At 38.4% G+C, this 14,824-nt stretch overlaps 1 protein-coding gene and 1 long non-coding RNA gene across 3 annotated transcripts in view; one reads left to right on the top strand and one right to left on the bottom strand.

Annotated features, from left to right (window-relative positions):
- Positions 1-416: 416 nt before the first annotated feature.
- Positions 417-10,019, top strand: LOC119504570. The gene is made up of 5 exons (XR_005210590.1): positions 417-507; positions 1,921-2,047; positions 5,263-5,458; positions 8,588-8,731; positions 9,481-10,019. It is a non-coding gene; the product is annotated as an uncharacterized LOC119504570 (long non-coding RNA).
- Positions 6,629-14,824, bottom strand: part of gfra4a (GDNF family receptor alpha 4a) — a 169,180-nt gene continuing 160,984 nt past the window's right edge. For both annotated transcript variants that reach the window (XM_037796815.1, XM_037796816.1), the window contains exons 7-8: positions 13,137-13,306; positions 6,629-8,775 (exon numbers count right to left, since the gene is read on the bottom strand). In XM_037796815.1, coding sequence (XP_037652743.1) covers positions 8,629-8,775; positions 13,137-13,306 — 317 coding nt within the window. In that variant the 3' untranslated portion in view covers positions 6,629-8,628. The remainder of the gene's footprint in view (positions 8,776-13,136; positions 13,307-14,824) is intronic.

Here is a 14,824-nt window from a genome sequence, read left to right as displayed (position 1 = left end):
TAGAATAGAATTAATTTCATTTTACTTTTGTAGGGTACTTTTTAGGCGGGCGTTTTACGTTTACGTCCGGTAGTTGCTTTCAATCCAAACCTGGCGCTGACGTTGCCATGGAACGAACTTTGACTTTTATATCTTGGTATATTATACGCTCTTTGGTGTAACTACGTAGCGCGATAAACCCCGCCCACTTGTTTTAGCGGTCCAATCAAATGCGAAGGATTTGATTTGAATCCCTCCAGTAACGGTTAGTGTACCTAAATCCATGTAGTCCACACACCGCTCAAATATGCTGTTTCACTGTGAAATACGGTGCAGTACACGCTAAATAAAAGACTAATAAGCTTTCCTTTCACTGAGACTTTATTCTTAGTTCGCATAAAGCTCCAGCAGAGTGTAGAGCTTTTGTTTGAACCACGTAGGGACCCGTAGGAACACCTGTATCGCTTCCTCTCCTCCACTAACACACACAACCTGAGGAAAGTTTGCTTCAAAATCTCCTCTTTTCAGGTATGAGCCCCTTCATTTGTTAATGTTTACCAGATTGTAAGGTGAATGTGTAAACTGTATGAGCTCAGGGAGATATTTATAACACGGTATGTTCGTGTATTGTGAAGCAATGAAGCTAATTACCTGAAGACGGTTAAGCTAACGTTAGCCACATTCACCCGTTGCCATGCTAACCCGTTGCCATGCTTACCGGTTGCCATGCTAACGTTAGCTACATTAGATAGATGGATGGATGGATAGATGGATGGATGGATGGATGGATGGATAGATAGATAGATAGTAACTTTATGTATCATATCAAATCACAGGAGGCGCAATATTATTTTTAACAGTCTCTTCTACAATTAATTCACTTTTAACAGTCTCTTCTGCACTATATTCACATTTTAACAGTCTCTTCTGCACTATATTCACTTTTTAACAGTCTCTTCTGCACTATATTCACTTTTTTAACAGTCTCTCCTGCACTATATTCACATTTAACAGTCTCTTCTGCACTATATTCACTTTTTAACAGTCTCTTCTGCACTATATTCACTTTTTTAAGTCTCTTCTGCACTATATTCACTTTTTAACAGTCTCTTCTGCACTATATTCACTTTTTAACAGTCTCTTCTGCACTATATTCACTTTTTAACAGTCTCTTCTGCACTATATTCACTTTTTTAACAGTCTCTCCTGCACTATATTCACATTTAACAGTCTCTTCTGCACTATATTCACTTTTTAACAGTCTCCTGCACTATATTCACTTTTAACAGTCTCCTGCACTATATTCACTTTTTAACAGTCTCTTCTGCACTATATTCACTTTTTAACAGTCTCTCCTGCACTATATTCACTTTTTAACAGTCTCTCCTGCACTATATTCACATTTAACAGTCTCTTCTGCATTATATTCACTTTTAACAGTCTCCTGCACTATATTCACTTTTAACAGTCTCCTGCACTATATTCACTTTTTAACAGTCTCTTCTGCACTATATTCACTTTTTAACAGTCTCTTCTGCACTATATTCACTTTTTAACAGTCTCTCCTGCACTATATTCACATTTAACAGTCTCTGCTGCACTATAATCACTTTTAACAGTCTCTTCTGCACTATATTCACTTTTTAACAGTCTCTCCTGCACTATATTCACTTTTTTAATAGTCCTGCACTTTTTTCCTCCTTTAGAGTAAAAGAGCTCCACAATGCTAACATAAAGTTATTAATATCATAGCGGCAGCTGCTTGTGTGCTAGACTAGAGTGTCACCTGTTGTTATTGTAACATATGATGACTATTTGATTATTATAATTTATATTGTAGGTGAGGCTGAACATTCAGTGAGTGTTTTTCCTTCCTGCCAACAAAACAAGTGTGACAGTAAAACTGATTCCATGTCATTTTCTTGTGGTCCTTTTTTGCAGCCAGCTCTCGCTCTCTGAGCTTCACAGACGATGTCCCTGCTTGTTCTTCCTTGCTGGCTTCACTCCAAATGTCTTTTGAAGAACAACAAGAAGAAGAAGGATAAAGGCCACAAACAACAGACATAAGGTAAGCTAACACAACACAAAACAAAACACTGTGCAGTTGGAATGTAACAGATTGTGTGTTGTCTTGAGGCCAGTAGCAAGCTGCTCTCATCAGTCATGGTCTTGTTTGTTTGTATAATGATATATTATCTTGAACTTACTGTGGTAAAAGCTGGAGGACGACACTGCAGAAATACAGTGAAGTTTACTGCTGATCTGTGGTGCTCAGATGTGGCTAAAGTTTCACTGAGCAGGTTTCAACTCTACTTGCATTTCTTGTAAATACTGAAAAACATTTGCTCTCTTGATGTCATCTAGTTATGTAGTTAAGTTTTGTTTGCCTATCTGTTGCAAGTATATTCGCTAATACTGCATATAAAGATGGACGACATGTCTCCAGTACCTCCCATAGTACAAAATCATTGTTTCCCATATATGCAAGGAGCGCTGCGCTGCTGCAAAATATGACCGCTGCTGCTAATTTTTTTTTTTTAACAAGAGAAGAGGGGAAAAAAGGAGAGGAGAGGGCTTCCTGTTATCTCTTTGGAAACTAATATTATATTATTTTTGCGCTATGAAAGTTTCATATTAGGGCTGCACAATTAATTGAATGTTAATCGCGATCACAATTTTGGCTTCCCACAATTAATTTAACAAGATCGACTACGATATTGAAGTTTCATAGAAAACGCCACTGCATATCAAATGAAGTGCTTCCCAGACTAACAGCCAGCCACCAGCTGGCGATCAAGATGTTTTGGCTTCACTTTTGGGGAGCTGTGAAAAACTTTCCTGAATGTTGCAGCTGCAGTTCAATACTGTACATTTTAATTTTTTAGCAAAATGAAAATGTACTGCATTCAGGTGAAGGACCTTATTTTACATCTAATTTATATGCAAAGTTTTGTGAAAAGTATTAAGTACAAAGTATAAAGATGGTAGCTATTCCACATGCACCGATTGTTTTCTTCTTATGCCTTATGCGCAAGGGCCACCATGATGCGCAAAAACTTTCAATCTCTAAAACAGTTTTGAATTAATATCTCAGTCCCTCAGAGAGATTAATGTTACATATTATTTGGATAGGATTCCCTCAAAGAGACCTCATAAATATAAGTTATTTATTTTATCATTGAAAATGTCATTACATTTAAGTAAATGAACACTGTTTGATAATACAGGTGTGGTAATGCAAGTTAATTTATTATGTTCAGTAAAAGTGTATTTTCCTAAATCTTGAGACACCTCATATGTAGGCCAGACAGACATTTCCCCTGCTGATTACTGTGCACCAGTGTACTGCAGCTATGTAGCCTACTTAGGCCTCAAGAGCCCTTCTGGTGCCGGCAGACATAGAAACCACCGGGCGCACAGTATCACCACCGCTGCTACAACAACTCCATCCATTTCTTTCGTTAAGTTTGGTTTTAATTAGAAATTTGATGCTATGATGCATCATCAACAGCTGCTCCGAGTGAAGTAGTCACACAGTTAGAGGCTCGGGAATTGTACGAGAGAGGAGATGTAGCTTAAATGTCCTTAACTCTCACGAGTCTGTGTTATAGAACATGTGCCAATTTGATCATAAATGTAGTTATAGAGTTATTATGGTTAGGTGGGACCTCGATACCGCGGCTCCAGCCCCCCAAGATCACTACTGCGCCAACTTTGACTCCAAATGACTCAAAATCTCAAGATGGCCTCTTTCAGTTCAGTTCCCCATCGTAAAATATTCTAAAAATAGCGTACGCTTAAACTGATATTGATATTTTAGGTGTCTAAAATCTGTTTAGCTGCTGCCCCCGTCCAGAGCAGTACATTGCTTTGCTCCCGTGTTGGTACTCCTGTCTTCTGTTGTTATTCCAAACTGGGGACGTACCGACCGTCATCTACTGTAGGTAATACACTGACTATGGATAAGTACCTCATACAACCCCACTTCAAAACACCCAAACTATCCCTTTAACATTAAAACAGAGTTGTTGTTTAGCGTTGATTGTTAAAAGACACAAGAGGGTTGTTGAGAAGACGTGTACATTGAGTTTAGTTAGATATGTTTTTGATAAAAAGAATAGAAAAGAAGAGTTTTAACATCTTTCTCTTTACTATGTATATCATTTGGTGCTCCCTCTGCACTGTTGAATCTTGATGAATCTTTAATTGATGGAGAGAAGAATTTGGGGGTCTAAAAATGTCACAGGCCAGGAAAGATTAAGAAACCCTGTTATGGATATTTAAAAGTTTCAGATCTCACACTGCACTCAGCTGCTTCCTGTCGGTGGTCAGATTTGTAGCCTTTTATCAGCAGCAGTAGCAGCAGCAGCCGTGGACCCAACAGCTACAGTATGTGGGACAGCAGGAGGTCTGTCCCACTTAGCTGTTGACCCAAAACATGGAGACTGGCATCAATTACAGCCGCCATATGCAAAGCACAGGTGGCGCACAGGCAGCTGGAGTCTCTCTTTGTAAAAGGATGACTGCCTGAGCCCTTTTGTTTAGACAAAACAAGCAATGTGGGTGACATGATGACGCAGTGATTTTTACATTATGCCAGGTTATTCAGGTACCCTTTTGCCAAGAACTATGACAACAACAAAAAGTCTTTTTGTGGCTCACATACCTTATTGTCCTCCACCCCGAGCCATTTTCCAGCTGCAACGTGCTTTACCTCCGGTGACTCACAAATGCGCCTTCCCACCATAGCCTCGAGGTATACAGTAGGTTAGAAGAAACACAAATTTGATCTAGGTTTGTTTACACCAGGGGTCTCATTTATTAAAGTTTCTGATGCACAAGTTTGTGCTCAAAGTTGTGCTTTGTAAAGTTGTCAGAGTCGGCCTCTAAGTGATTTTCTCTCTCTGACATATCAAAAGCAAAACTTTGCATGAAATCCCTTTTTATTATTACCCAAGGTATGAATGTTATAGACATCATATGGTATACACTGTGTAGTATATACACTATAATATAACATCTTTACAAATCGCGCCCTGTGTGTGTGATGAATTATGGATTTTGAACTTAATGCCAGGGGCGCTGCTATAGGGAAAGGGCAAGTACTTCCTCTGAAATACAGAGAGGTGATGCTGAACTTGATGAATCTGGATGGAGGTCAAGAGTCACATCTTGTCAGGAGACCAAAAACTTCAAGATGGGTGGAAAAAAAAAGTCCCTCCCTTCTGCTCAAGAGAGCCGGTCAGAATTCACCTCCATTTACAGTGTCGTCCTTATTTGCAGGAAGTGACACATGTCACATCTGGGATTCTGCCGGTGCAGACGAACAGGGAGCAGGTTGGTCAGTCACCTCACGGCGCCCAGAGGACACGACGCAACGCCTGCTGACTGATAAATCACAGGACGAATCAAAGCGGGGCGACAGAGCTCGGCTGGTGTCACATCAAGATCAGAGACAGAAGCTTCGTGAAAACCAGAGGTATCACTCACACACTGTTATCGTCACAAAACCACAGACTTGTAGTTGTGGTGATGCTTTTTGGGGTATTGCTTTTTAAAAGTATTTGTTCATCCAAAGCACAAAAATATATTTTTCACTCACATCTAGTGGTAATCTGAAAAGCCACGCAGAGCGTTCTGGTTTTATGTGCCCAGGCTTGAAGATATCTACCCTTTTAAATTTATCCTGCCACCGTGTCCAGTGTACAGTCGGGACTATTTTCTCTAAAAAAAAAAAAGTGATTGAGTCTTTCCAGTCAAGTTTGTCGCCAATTGAAGTGTTCACTAGTGACACCTATTGGTATAAACAAATTAGAGTACTACTGTAACCAATAACTGTTATATCACCTTAAAAGTATTGTTAACTTCTGGTTACATTTGCCGCAATCAATTTGTTTTTAAATACACAATGTTGTTGAATACTCGATTCTGATTGGTTAATCACAGCATTCTGCGGGTGCTTCGGGGTGCAGCATCGCCCTTGTCGGGGTTTCTTTCACAACAATGACCGGCTCGCTGTACGTTATCCGTTACGTGCTCAATAGTTTTGAAATTAACAATGGGTCAAATGACTACAGTAATGCTAAAAGAGAAACTTGTAGCAACGATTGTGCAGTTCCCCCCCAGCTCTAGGGCACTTCCTTTTGTTTAACCACAGCAAATTCACTGTTTTCATTCACTTTCAACACTCTCATTAGTGTATTTTGCAGCTGTAGCACACAGCTGTTCTCTCTACCAAACGGCTGACACAGTTAGCGACCAGCTAGTACACATAGAGGAGCATTTAGCTGATTAAGAGGTATTTCCCTCAACAGTTGGTGGAGAGTAAAACTGAGCTAAAAAGAGAGTGAAAATTGGACTTTAAATTTATTGGGTGACCAAATGAATGCTTAATGTTGCTCCATGTCTCCTGGATAGGTTAATTAGCAACTGTTTACTGACACATTATCACCTTATAAAGTTGTTATGTCCAAAAAAAAAACAGTTAAGTGTTTCAAACAGGTTAGAAAAGTAGTTATTAATACACTTATTTATATGCATGTTTGAGACTATACCAAGTAAAAGTAGATGCAGTAGAGAAAACAAGTGATGCTCTCAAAGTGCCTCAATGTGGAGCTTTGGTATCAAAAAGTAACATCACTAGAACGTCTTTACAAAGAAACAATTGAATGATCTTTATTGTATTTGAATGGCAGCAGCAATCTCAGAACAATATCTCAAAACCTGGGCAAATGAAACCAAAAATATCTGCATGTCTCAGTACCACTGAGGGTAAGTGAGAAAATATTTGTGATTTGAGTGAACTGCCCCTTTAAGCCAGCCGTTTGTGTTTGTCAGATCCTTACAATAACCCTGTTAAAACCCATTTGGGGTCTCATTTCAAAACTACACGGACATCAGTGAGGAAGAATTAACACGTTTTTTTTCCTTCCTGTAGAACTTGGCAGGCAAAATCCAACAAGTATTGTGCTGTTATGACAATATTATGAGCTTATATTGTGAGTTTTTTTTTAGGTCCAACTTGAACTAGAATGTGTCATTTTCATCTCGTCTGCTTGTAGCCCGGGGCAACATGTTTTCCGTCTTGGTGTTAAAGATAGCATATGTGTCATTTGATAATGCAGCGAAACAAATCAGTGTTTCTTCAGTTAACTGAATTCAATGGCAGTATTGAAGATGACACATTCCTCGTTAAGAGCGCTTGCGCCTAACCAAACCTCGGTCTCGACACTTTTCATAGACGCGTCCGCTTCACAAAGCAGAGCTGTGCTTTCACAGTACATATTGTAAATCCTCTGGCGTCCCCACGTCGAGCAAAGAGTCCCAGCTAGTAGCGGGCCAACATGGGTCACCACTTTTTCTTCTCACAAGTCTCTCAAAAGACAGATGCATCCGTTCATGCATCAAAAGCCACACCGTCTGTTTTCCCGCCAGTCCTCCCGGCAAAACGGCAACGCATGATTGGTCACAAACTTGTCGATAGATATCTGTTTTCTCTGCGGCAAAGTCCACATACAGTTAAAAAATATAAACTCGTTTCCATCTCTTGTTGCGTCACCAAAACCACAATTTTTTTGTTTAGATTTTTTACATTTCTGAAGAGGAACAAACCCAAACATTTGTCAGGGCCTCACACTTGAAGCTTTATGCATGAATATATGAAGAGTTCCCTTCCAAAGTGAGGTATCCACCATCTGTGAAAAGTGACATCGACTCTTACAAAATTAAAACAAATTACATAGGAAGTAATGTAGGTCCTTCTTTGACAAAATAAAACACTTAAACACACTTTGGGAAATCATCTTAATCTTATTTGACTGTTAAATTTCAACTTAATTCATTCTATATCTTTATTTGGAAATGAACTCTTCATCCTGCAACTTAAAACACAACAACAAACAAAGAATCTCATTGTGATTTGTCTCGAGTATAACTATATATTATGTGCTTCCATCTAACATTCTGGGTAACAAAATCATGTCTAATAAAAAATAACAAAAAGTGTTATAATAAAGAGCAAAGCTGAATGAGCAGAGTGCTGCATGTGGACAAACACACACATCCACCTTAAATCTCATGTAACACTTCATCTGAGACTTAACATTTAATATTTTTCTTTTACACCAAGGAATGTTCAGGGACAAAGAAAATCTTTTTTTTTTCTTTTTAATATATATGTTTTTTTAGAGTTTTCCCTCACTGCATCGTCAGTGTCTCTTCACTGTACACCTTCTGAATCCACTGTGGCTTGGACGTTATTTTCATATGAGCAAAGTTTGCATGTGTAACAGTTTGTATTTGGGGAGGCGTGAAATGAGGTGTGTACTTCCTGGTCCCCTCCACTCCCAAACCCCCTGTGGTGCGGTAGTGGCACCCTCTCCGGCGGTCTTGTCAAGGGCGTGGGCTGCACAACACATCTGCTCTGAGTCATGATTCACAAAAAAGAGATTAAGTGTGATTTTTGTGACGGAGAGGGAGAGGGGAGCGGGGCAGGACAGAGTCCACCCTTTCCCCCACCGTCATTTGACACGTAGTAATGGCTCTTTCTCTCTCTCTCTCTCTCTCTCTCTCTCTCTCACACCAACCCCTCCACCCAACCCCACCCCAGGTCTGGAGTTTTGTCCATGGAGGCCAGGTGAGCGTGGCATCTTATTGGTCGGAGAGCAGCAGCAGGAGCAGCCAACCGAGGCCCAGCAGCAAGGACAGGCGGACGGGCTCGGCTCCGCGGTCAGACAAGCCTGGAGAGGGAAGAGTTGAGTCTCCTTCGTCCCCCCACAATCTGTCGTTCTCGTTTACCTAAAGGAAAACAAACGCGAGTCGTGATTAGGGGTGTAAGAAAATATCAATACACATGAGTATTGTAATATTATAGTATATATCGATTCTCCAAAACACTATCGATTTGCAATTAAGCTCGTAAAAATCCAAATGAGGCTAAATAACACTCCAAAGTTACGCAAAATTTAGGCAAGGAAAAACTGGTATGGCCATTTTCAAACGGGTCCCTTGACCTCTGACCTCAAGATATGTGAATGAAAATGGGTTCTATGGGTACCCACGAGTCTCCCCTTTACAGACATGCCCACTTTATAGTAATTCCATGCAGATGCGTTATTTGAATATTTCTGTATACTGGGGTCCCTAAACAGTCTAGAATTACATAAATTGGGTATAACTGTAAAGCTGAGACTCTTGTGGATCCAATGAGTCCAGTTGTATTCATGTGTAAGGATGTTAGTCCCCATAGTAGCCATTGTTTTACTTAGATTTTATACATTTGGCAGTGTGTCCTTTATACTATAACAGTTTTCCTAAAATTAGATTTAAAATAAATCTCAATATATCTCCTTGCTTACAGTATCGCAATTGAATCGTTACCCCTGTATCATGATACATATCGCCAGATTCTTGCCGATACACAGCCCTAGTTGTGATTAGTCATCCATCTATTTCGGTAATATAATAAAACAAACTGTTATCTCCTTCCAGATTTCACACCAGGAAACATCTTCTTGACGCAAGCAGCGGGGGAAAAAACTGATCTTGGAGGACAAATTCTTTGAGCAACTAATCGAGTACAGCATCCACAGTTGAAAAATAAGACCAGCTAGGACGAGGACATTGCCACTTATCAGCCAGATGTAATTTCAAAGCGAGACATGCTTTTCTTTGTGAACATATTCAGAATAACCTCTTCAATCAGTCAAGCTCCATCTCTTGGATTCTTCCTCTCTCTCTAGCCTTCGCACTAAAACTTCTTTAACCCATCAGATGTCAATTATACTCCTTTCCATTTCTTTTTCTTTTCTTTGCCCGTTTCTGTCTCATAAATTCATACAGACAAACATCACCAGAAATATATATGTAAACATGTCCTAGGGGAACAAAACACCAATCAGACGGCGTGCTGTGATTATTATGGCTGTGGCCAATTATAGCGTCCATTACACTAATTTACCTGTAAAGTCTAGAATGACTTTTTGTGATATATTTCAACATATACTATGAAGTTTTTGATGAACTTTGTGACTTTTTTATAACTTCTTTCGACAGACTGAGTTTTTGATAATTTTAAACTTAATATACTATGGCTTTTTTTAAAAAAATTTTTTATTTTTTTTATACATACTATACTTTTACTTTTTTTTCGCCATATTATACTATCACTTTAAAAAAAAAATTTTTGACAAACTTTGACTTATTCATGACTTTTAAAAAAAATAAAAAATTCAACGTACTGTATGACTTTTTTTCAACGTGACTTATTTACATTTTTTCAACACACTATACTATGACTTTTTCTCAACATACTATACAATGATTTTTTTCGATATATATATATATATGTATATATATGCATATATATTTGTACTTCTCATGCATTGAAGTTTTCTACATTACAGTTTATTCATTTTGCAATTTCTGTCTACCACAAATGTATATTTTTTTCTTTGATATATGTTGTACTTAACTATTTTAAGTTTGCATTATTTTATGTCTGAGATTTCCATTGTTTTTTGACTCGTGTGACTTTCTTTTTAAACATATTTAATGAGTACTGTTGAAGGGAGCCTGAGATTAAAGATTTTCATTGACAACTGCTTCTCTATCGTTGTGCATATGATGTCACTAAACTTTATTGCATGACTTAATTGATTGTACGGCTTTTAATGACATTGTTATGAATTTTTTTGACATACTACACTGACTTTTTTTCATGAAATTTTTCGACATACTATACTATGACATTTTGTCATAAATTTTTTTCGACATACTATGACTTTTCAACATATACTATGACTTTTTTTCATGAAAATTTTCAACATACTATATTATGACTTTTTTTGATGAAATTTTTTTGACATATACTATGATTTTTTTAAACATACTATACTATGACATTTTTTCATGACATTTTTCGACATACTATACTATTACGTTTTCATGAAATTTTTTGACAAAGTATGTCGAGAAATTTCACAAAAAAAATCCTACAAGAGTTAGTTAAACAAAGATATAGTATAGTATGTCAGAAAAATTTCATGAAAGAAAATCATAGTAGTATGTCGAAAAAAGTCATAGTATAGTATGTCGCAAAATTTAATGAAAAAAGGTAATATATTGTCAATTTCTTTTATATAAAACATAGAATATTTCTTTTTCCAAAATAAGTTTAACCTGAAAGTTTATTGGTAACAGTAAGGTAGCCCATCTTTCCTTTTCATATACTTGCTACTGTGGATAAGCCACATCTGATTTAAATGCACAGCAACATTCTTGTGTAAATTAAATTTTTGTTGATTTATGACAGACAGTTTTTAGGATGATGGCTGAAATGTTGTATGTGTGGTGATATGACTCGGGGCAGCTGTCCACAGCTCATTTACTGGATTAATTAACTCTGACTGGTGTCGACTCAGTGACACTTTATTTGAACCTGAGTTGACACTCAACTATCAGGTGAAAAAATATCCATGTTCAACAAAGTGTCACTTCCCTGTTTATCTTTGTACCATAATATTAAGTCCAAAGCAATCAGAGGATGATACAGACTGTTGAAACGAGTGTGCGTGGGACGAGGAGTTCAGAGGACCCGTGAATATGTTATTAGGCTTTTGGCCCTTTTCTTCAGCTTTCCCTCTGGAAATAAGCAAGTGGCCTAGTTATACATTTAGCTTGTGAAGTTTATTTATATCTGTTGGCGGATTGTCAATTATGTTATCTAAAGCATATTTTTGGGAGGCGTTCCCATTATAAGCCAAATGCATGGAGCAAATTTCCTTAGCCTGGAGTAACTTATATTATTTATAAATTTCTCCTCATTATTAACATCTGAAACGCTGTGTGTAATAATGCATGCTTAATGCAAAACAGGCTGTCCACATTAAAATTTATGTTCAACAGAGTTTAACCTTTGTTTACTGTACTACTTCATTGTATGGGGCTACATTAATGATGTTTACAGAACCTGTTTATACTGTTGATGAAGCAGTTATGAATATGAGACCGTTTAAGTGTTCTGTATTTTTCCTCTCCAGTAAAGTCTCAAACTACTAATAGCATAAGCTTATGTAACACACATTTGCTTACATCCAGTTTGGCTGCTTGTTTTAATTGTCTTAACTCTTTCATTCTCATTATGTTGTTTTGTTTTATGCTCCATTTACTGCTACAAAGGTCTAATGACCCCACTGGGATCAATGAAGTTACATCCAATCTCAAAGCTTCTTTCATCTAAAATCCTCTACATGATAAACACTCAATAGGTTAGTCTATGATGAGGCAGTAGAGCCTGACGAATGTATTGACTTCATCAGCCAATACCAGCTTGTCACATTATGCAATGTAAGTATGCACATATACAAATAGAATTAGCTGCACAAATATGTTTTACCCTTATTTACCATATGGTAAACTCAGTATTTTAGGGAATTTTACAGTTGAAAAGTCTTGTTTTTCTTGTATTATTATTTATACTTTCTGCACTAAAGGATAATTGTAATAATTTTCTTTTATTTAACTTGCACATATCAATTTGGCCCTCAAAAATCTACATCGGTCAAACTCTAATGAGGAGGAAACTGACATTTAGGAAACTCTTGGATCATTATTTTTTTGTTCTGACTGACAAGTTTAGAGATAATTGTAATTTGCACGACTATCATATTAGCAGCAAAGGCGAAGCATTGCATCTTGGGAATTGTCTCCGCACCAAAAAGTAGTTTATTGAAACCGTTGTGGCACTAGTTATTAATTGCTTCTCTTTGATCTACTTTATTTATTTATTTATTTAACTGTTTAACTGTAACTTAGATGCAAAAGTGACAATTAAAACGACAATGTAAAAATATTTTTTCTTTCTTTTTTGGACACTCTAATAATCTCTCGTAACGTTTATTTTGTGAACAAGGCAAACGGACACTGCCTCAGTTCTCTTCATCTCGGTTCGCGCGTGACTGACTTTGTTCCGGACGCTATCTAAATTATGCAGACAGTGTAAATCCCACCCGTCCACTGCTCCCTTGCAGGTTAAAACAAACGCCCCAAGTTATCTGCAGTAGCGCGACCCAATTCTGAGTGAGGCCGTCTCTCCATTAGCGCCTCTCTATTTGAAATTAAAAAAAAAATCACCTTTTCAGTCTCGCATCTCGTCTCACCTGAGTAGGTATCTGTGCTCTCAGAATGTTCTGCTCTGTTTCCATGGAGACGCCCGGGGCGGTGGTTGCCGAGTGCGGGATCTGGTTGTCCGTCGCCGGACTGGGCATCCCGGGCTGGCTGGCGCCCGTTTTCGAATCCGATCCGTTCCCGAAGGCCAGCATGGCGTTTTCTAAAAAACACAAGAGCAGCGGAGACGTTGTGTTTAGAGGGACATGACTGGCAGCTCAACAGGAGGATGCTGTTCTGAGGGATGAATGGGAAAACTTTACTCATTTCCACATCAGCCATCACCTTTAGTTTCCTTTTGTTTTTTTATCCTGTATGACTCTTTGTTATGTGATTGGTCACTTTATAATTATGTACTGGGGGACTGTAATTACAATGTGGTCATGGTGTGTGAGTACTCAACCTTTCAGGGTGAGTCACTGAATGAATGAATGAATGAATTTCAAACTGCATTTAGCAAGTTTTCGAAACAAAAACACCTCTCACTATGTGGCACTAAAACAGCAGCATTTGATATATCTACCAAAAAATGAAAATGAAAGTCTCTTCTGCTCACAGGAAGTGATGCATCATAGTTATAGAAAAATACAAACTGTCCCTGAAACAGCAGTGAATGCTCCATCCACATAAACCACATTTCTAAATAATGGAAGTTCACATTTTTTCAAATTTATACATCTTGTTGGCTTTCTGAGCCACCAGTGTAAGAAACAACCTACAAATGGTGCAACATATGTTATTCATATGTCTGGGGAATATGTTATTCCAAGAAATACGTGAGTCGTGAGCATTACTGTCAACTACTAGGATTACACAAGAGAGAAAGCAGGAATTCACTTTCCTATGTATAAAATGTAAATGTACGAGGGGAAAGCCTGTTTAGCCAAATAGTCAGTGGCAGATTAAAGCTTTGGTTTTAATTACAGAAAACACAGAGGCAAGAGCTGCTGCAAGTCAGATATACAAGTTCAATTAATGGCAAACAGGGGTCTCTGGTCATAATATAAAATAATGAACAGTGGGTTCTTTTTTCTTTGCAATGTAGGAGTTTCTTTAGGCTATAAATTGTACTCTCACACACACCATCATTACCGCTTTCTATTGCTTGTGTGAGACAGGGAAGAGGTGTGACTGAGAAGTGAGATTGACAGGATGTCAAAGAAGAAACTATTCTGTGTGGAGAGAATAGGAGAAAAAATAACTGTGCCTGTGAGAGAAGAGTAATAATTTGTAAGAATAGTAGTGTGAGAGAAACAGAATGAAAGTGAGACAGAAGGAGAGTATACTATAGGTGTTTGGCTTCCAATAAAGTATAAATCTCGCCAAGCAGTACTGGGTACAAAAGATGAACAACTGTGTTAGAAAACATCTGATTCTTTGATAAAAAGGAACAAGGGTCCATCCATCCATCCATATTCAACCGCTTATCCGGGATCGGGTCACGGGTCAACAGCTCCAGCAGGGGACACCAGGGCCACATTAACCAGCTCTGACTGGGGGTCCCGAGGCGTTCCCAGGCCAGAGTGGAGATATAATCTCTCCACCTAGTCCTGGGTCTTCCCCGTGGTCTCCTCCCAGCTGGTCGTGCCTGGAACACCTCCCAAGGGAGGCGCCCAGGGGGGCATCCGTACTAGATGCCCGAACCACCTCAACTGGCTCCTTTCGACGCAAAGGAGCAGCG

Source organism: Sebastes umbrosus, chromosome 16 (genome assembly GCF_015220745.1).
Source record: "Sebastes umbrosus isolate fSebUmb1 chromosome 16, fSebUmb1.pri, whole genome shotgun sequence".
Taxonomy (NCBI): Eukaryota; Metazoa; Chordata; class Actinopteri; order Perciformes; family Sebastidae; genus Sebastes; species Sebastes umbrosus.
The sequence above is the reverse complement of the archived record's forward strand: the minus strand, read 5'-3'. Positions and strand labels throughout refer to the sequence as shown.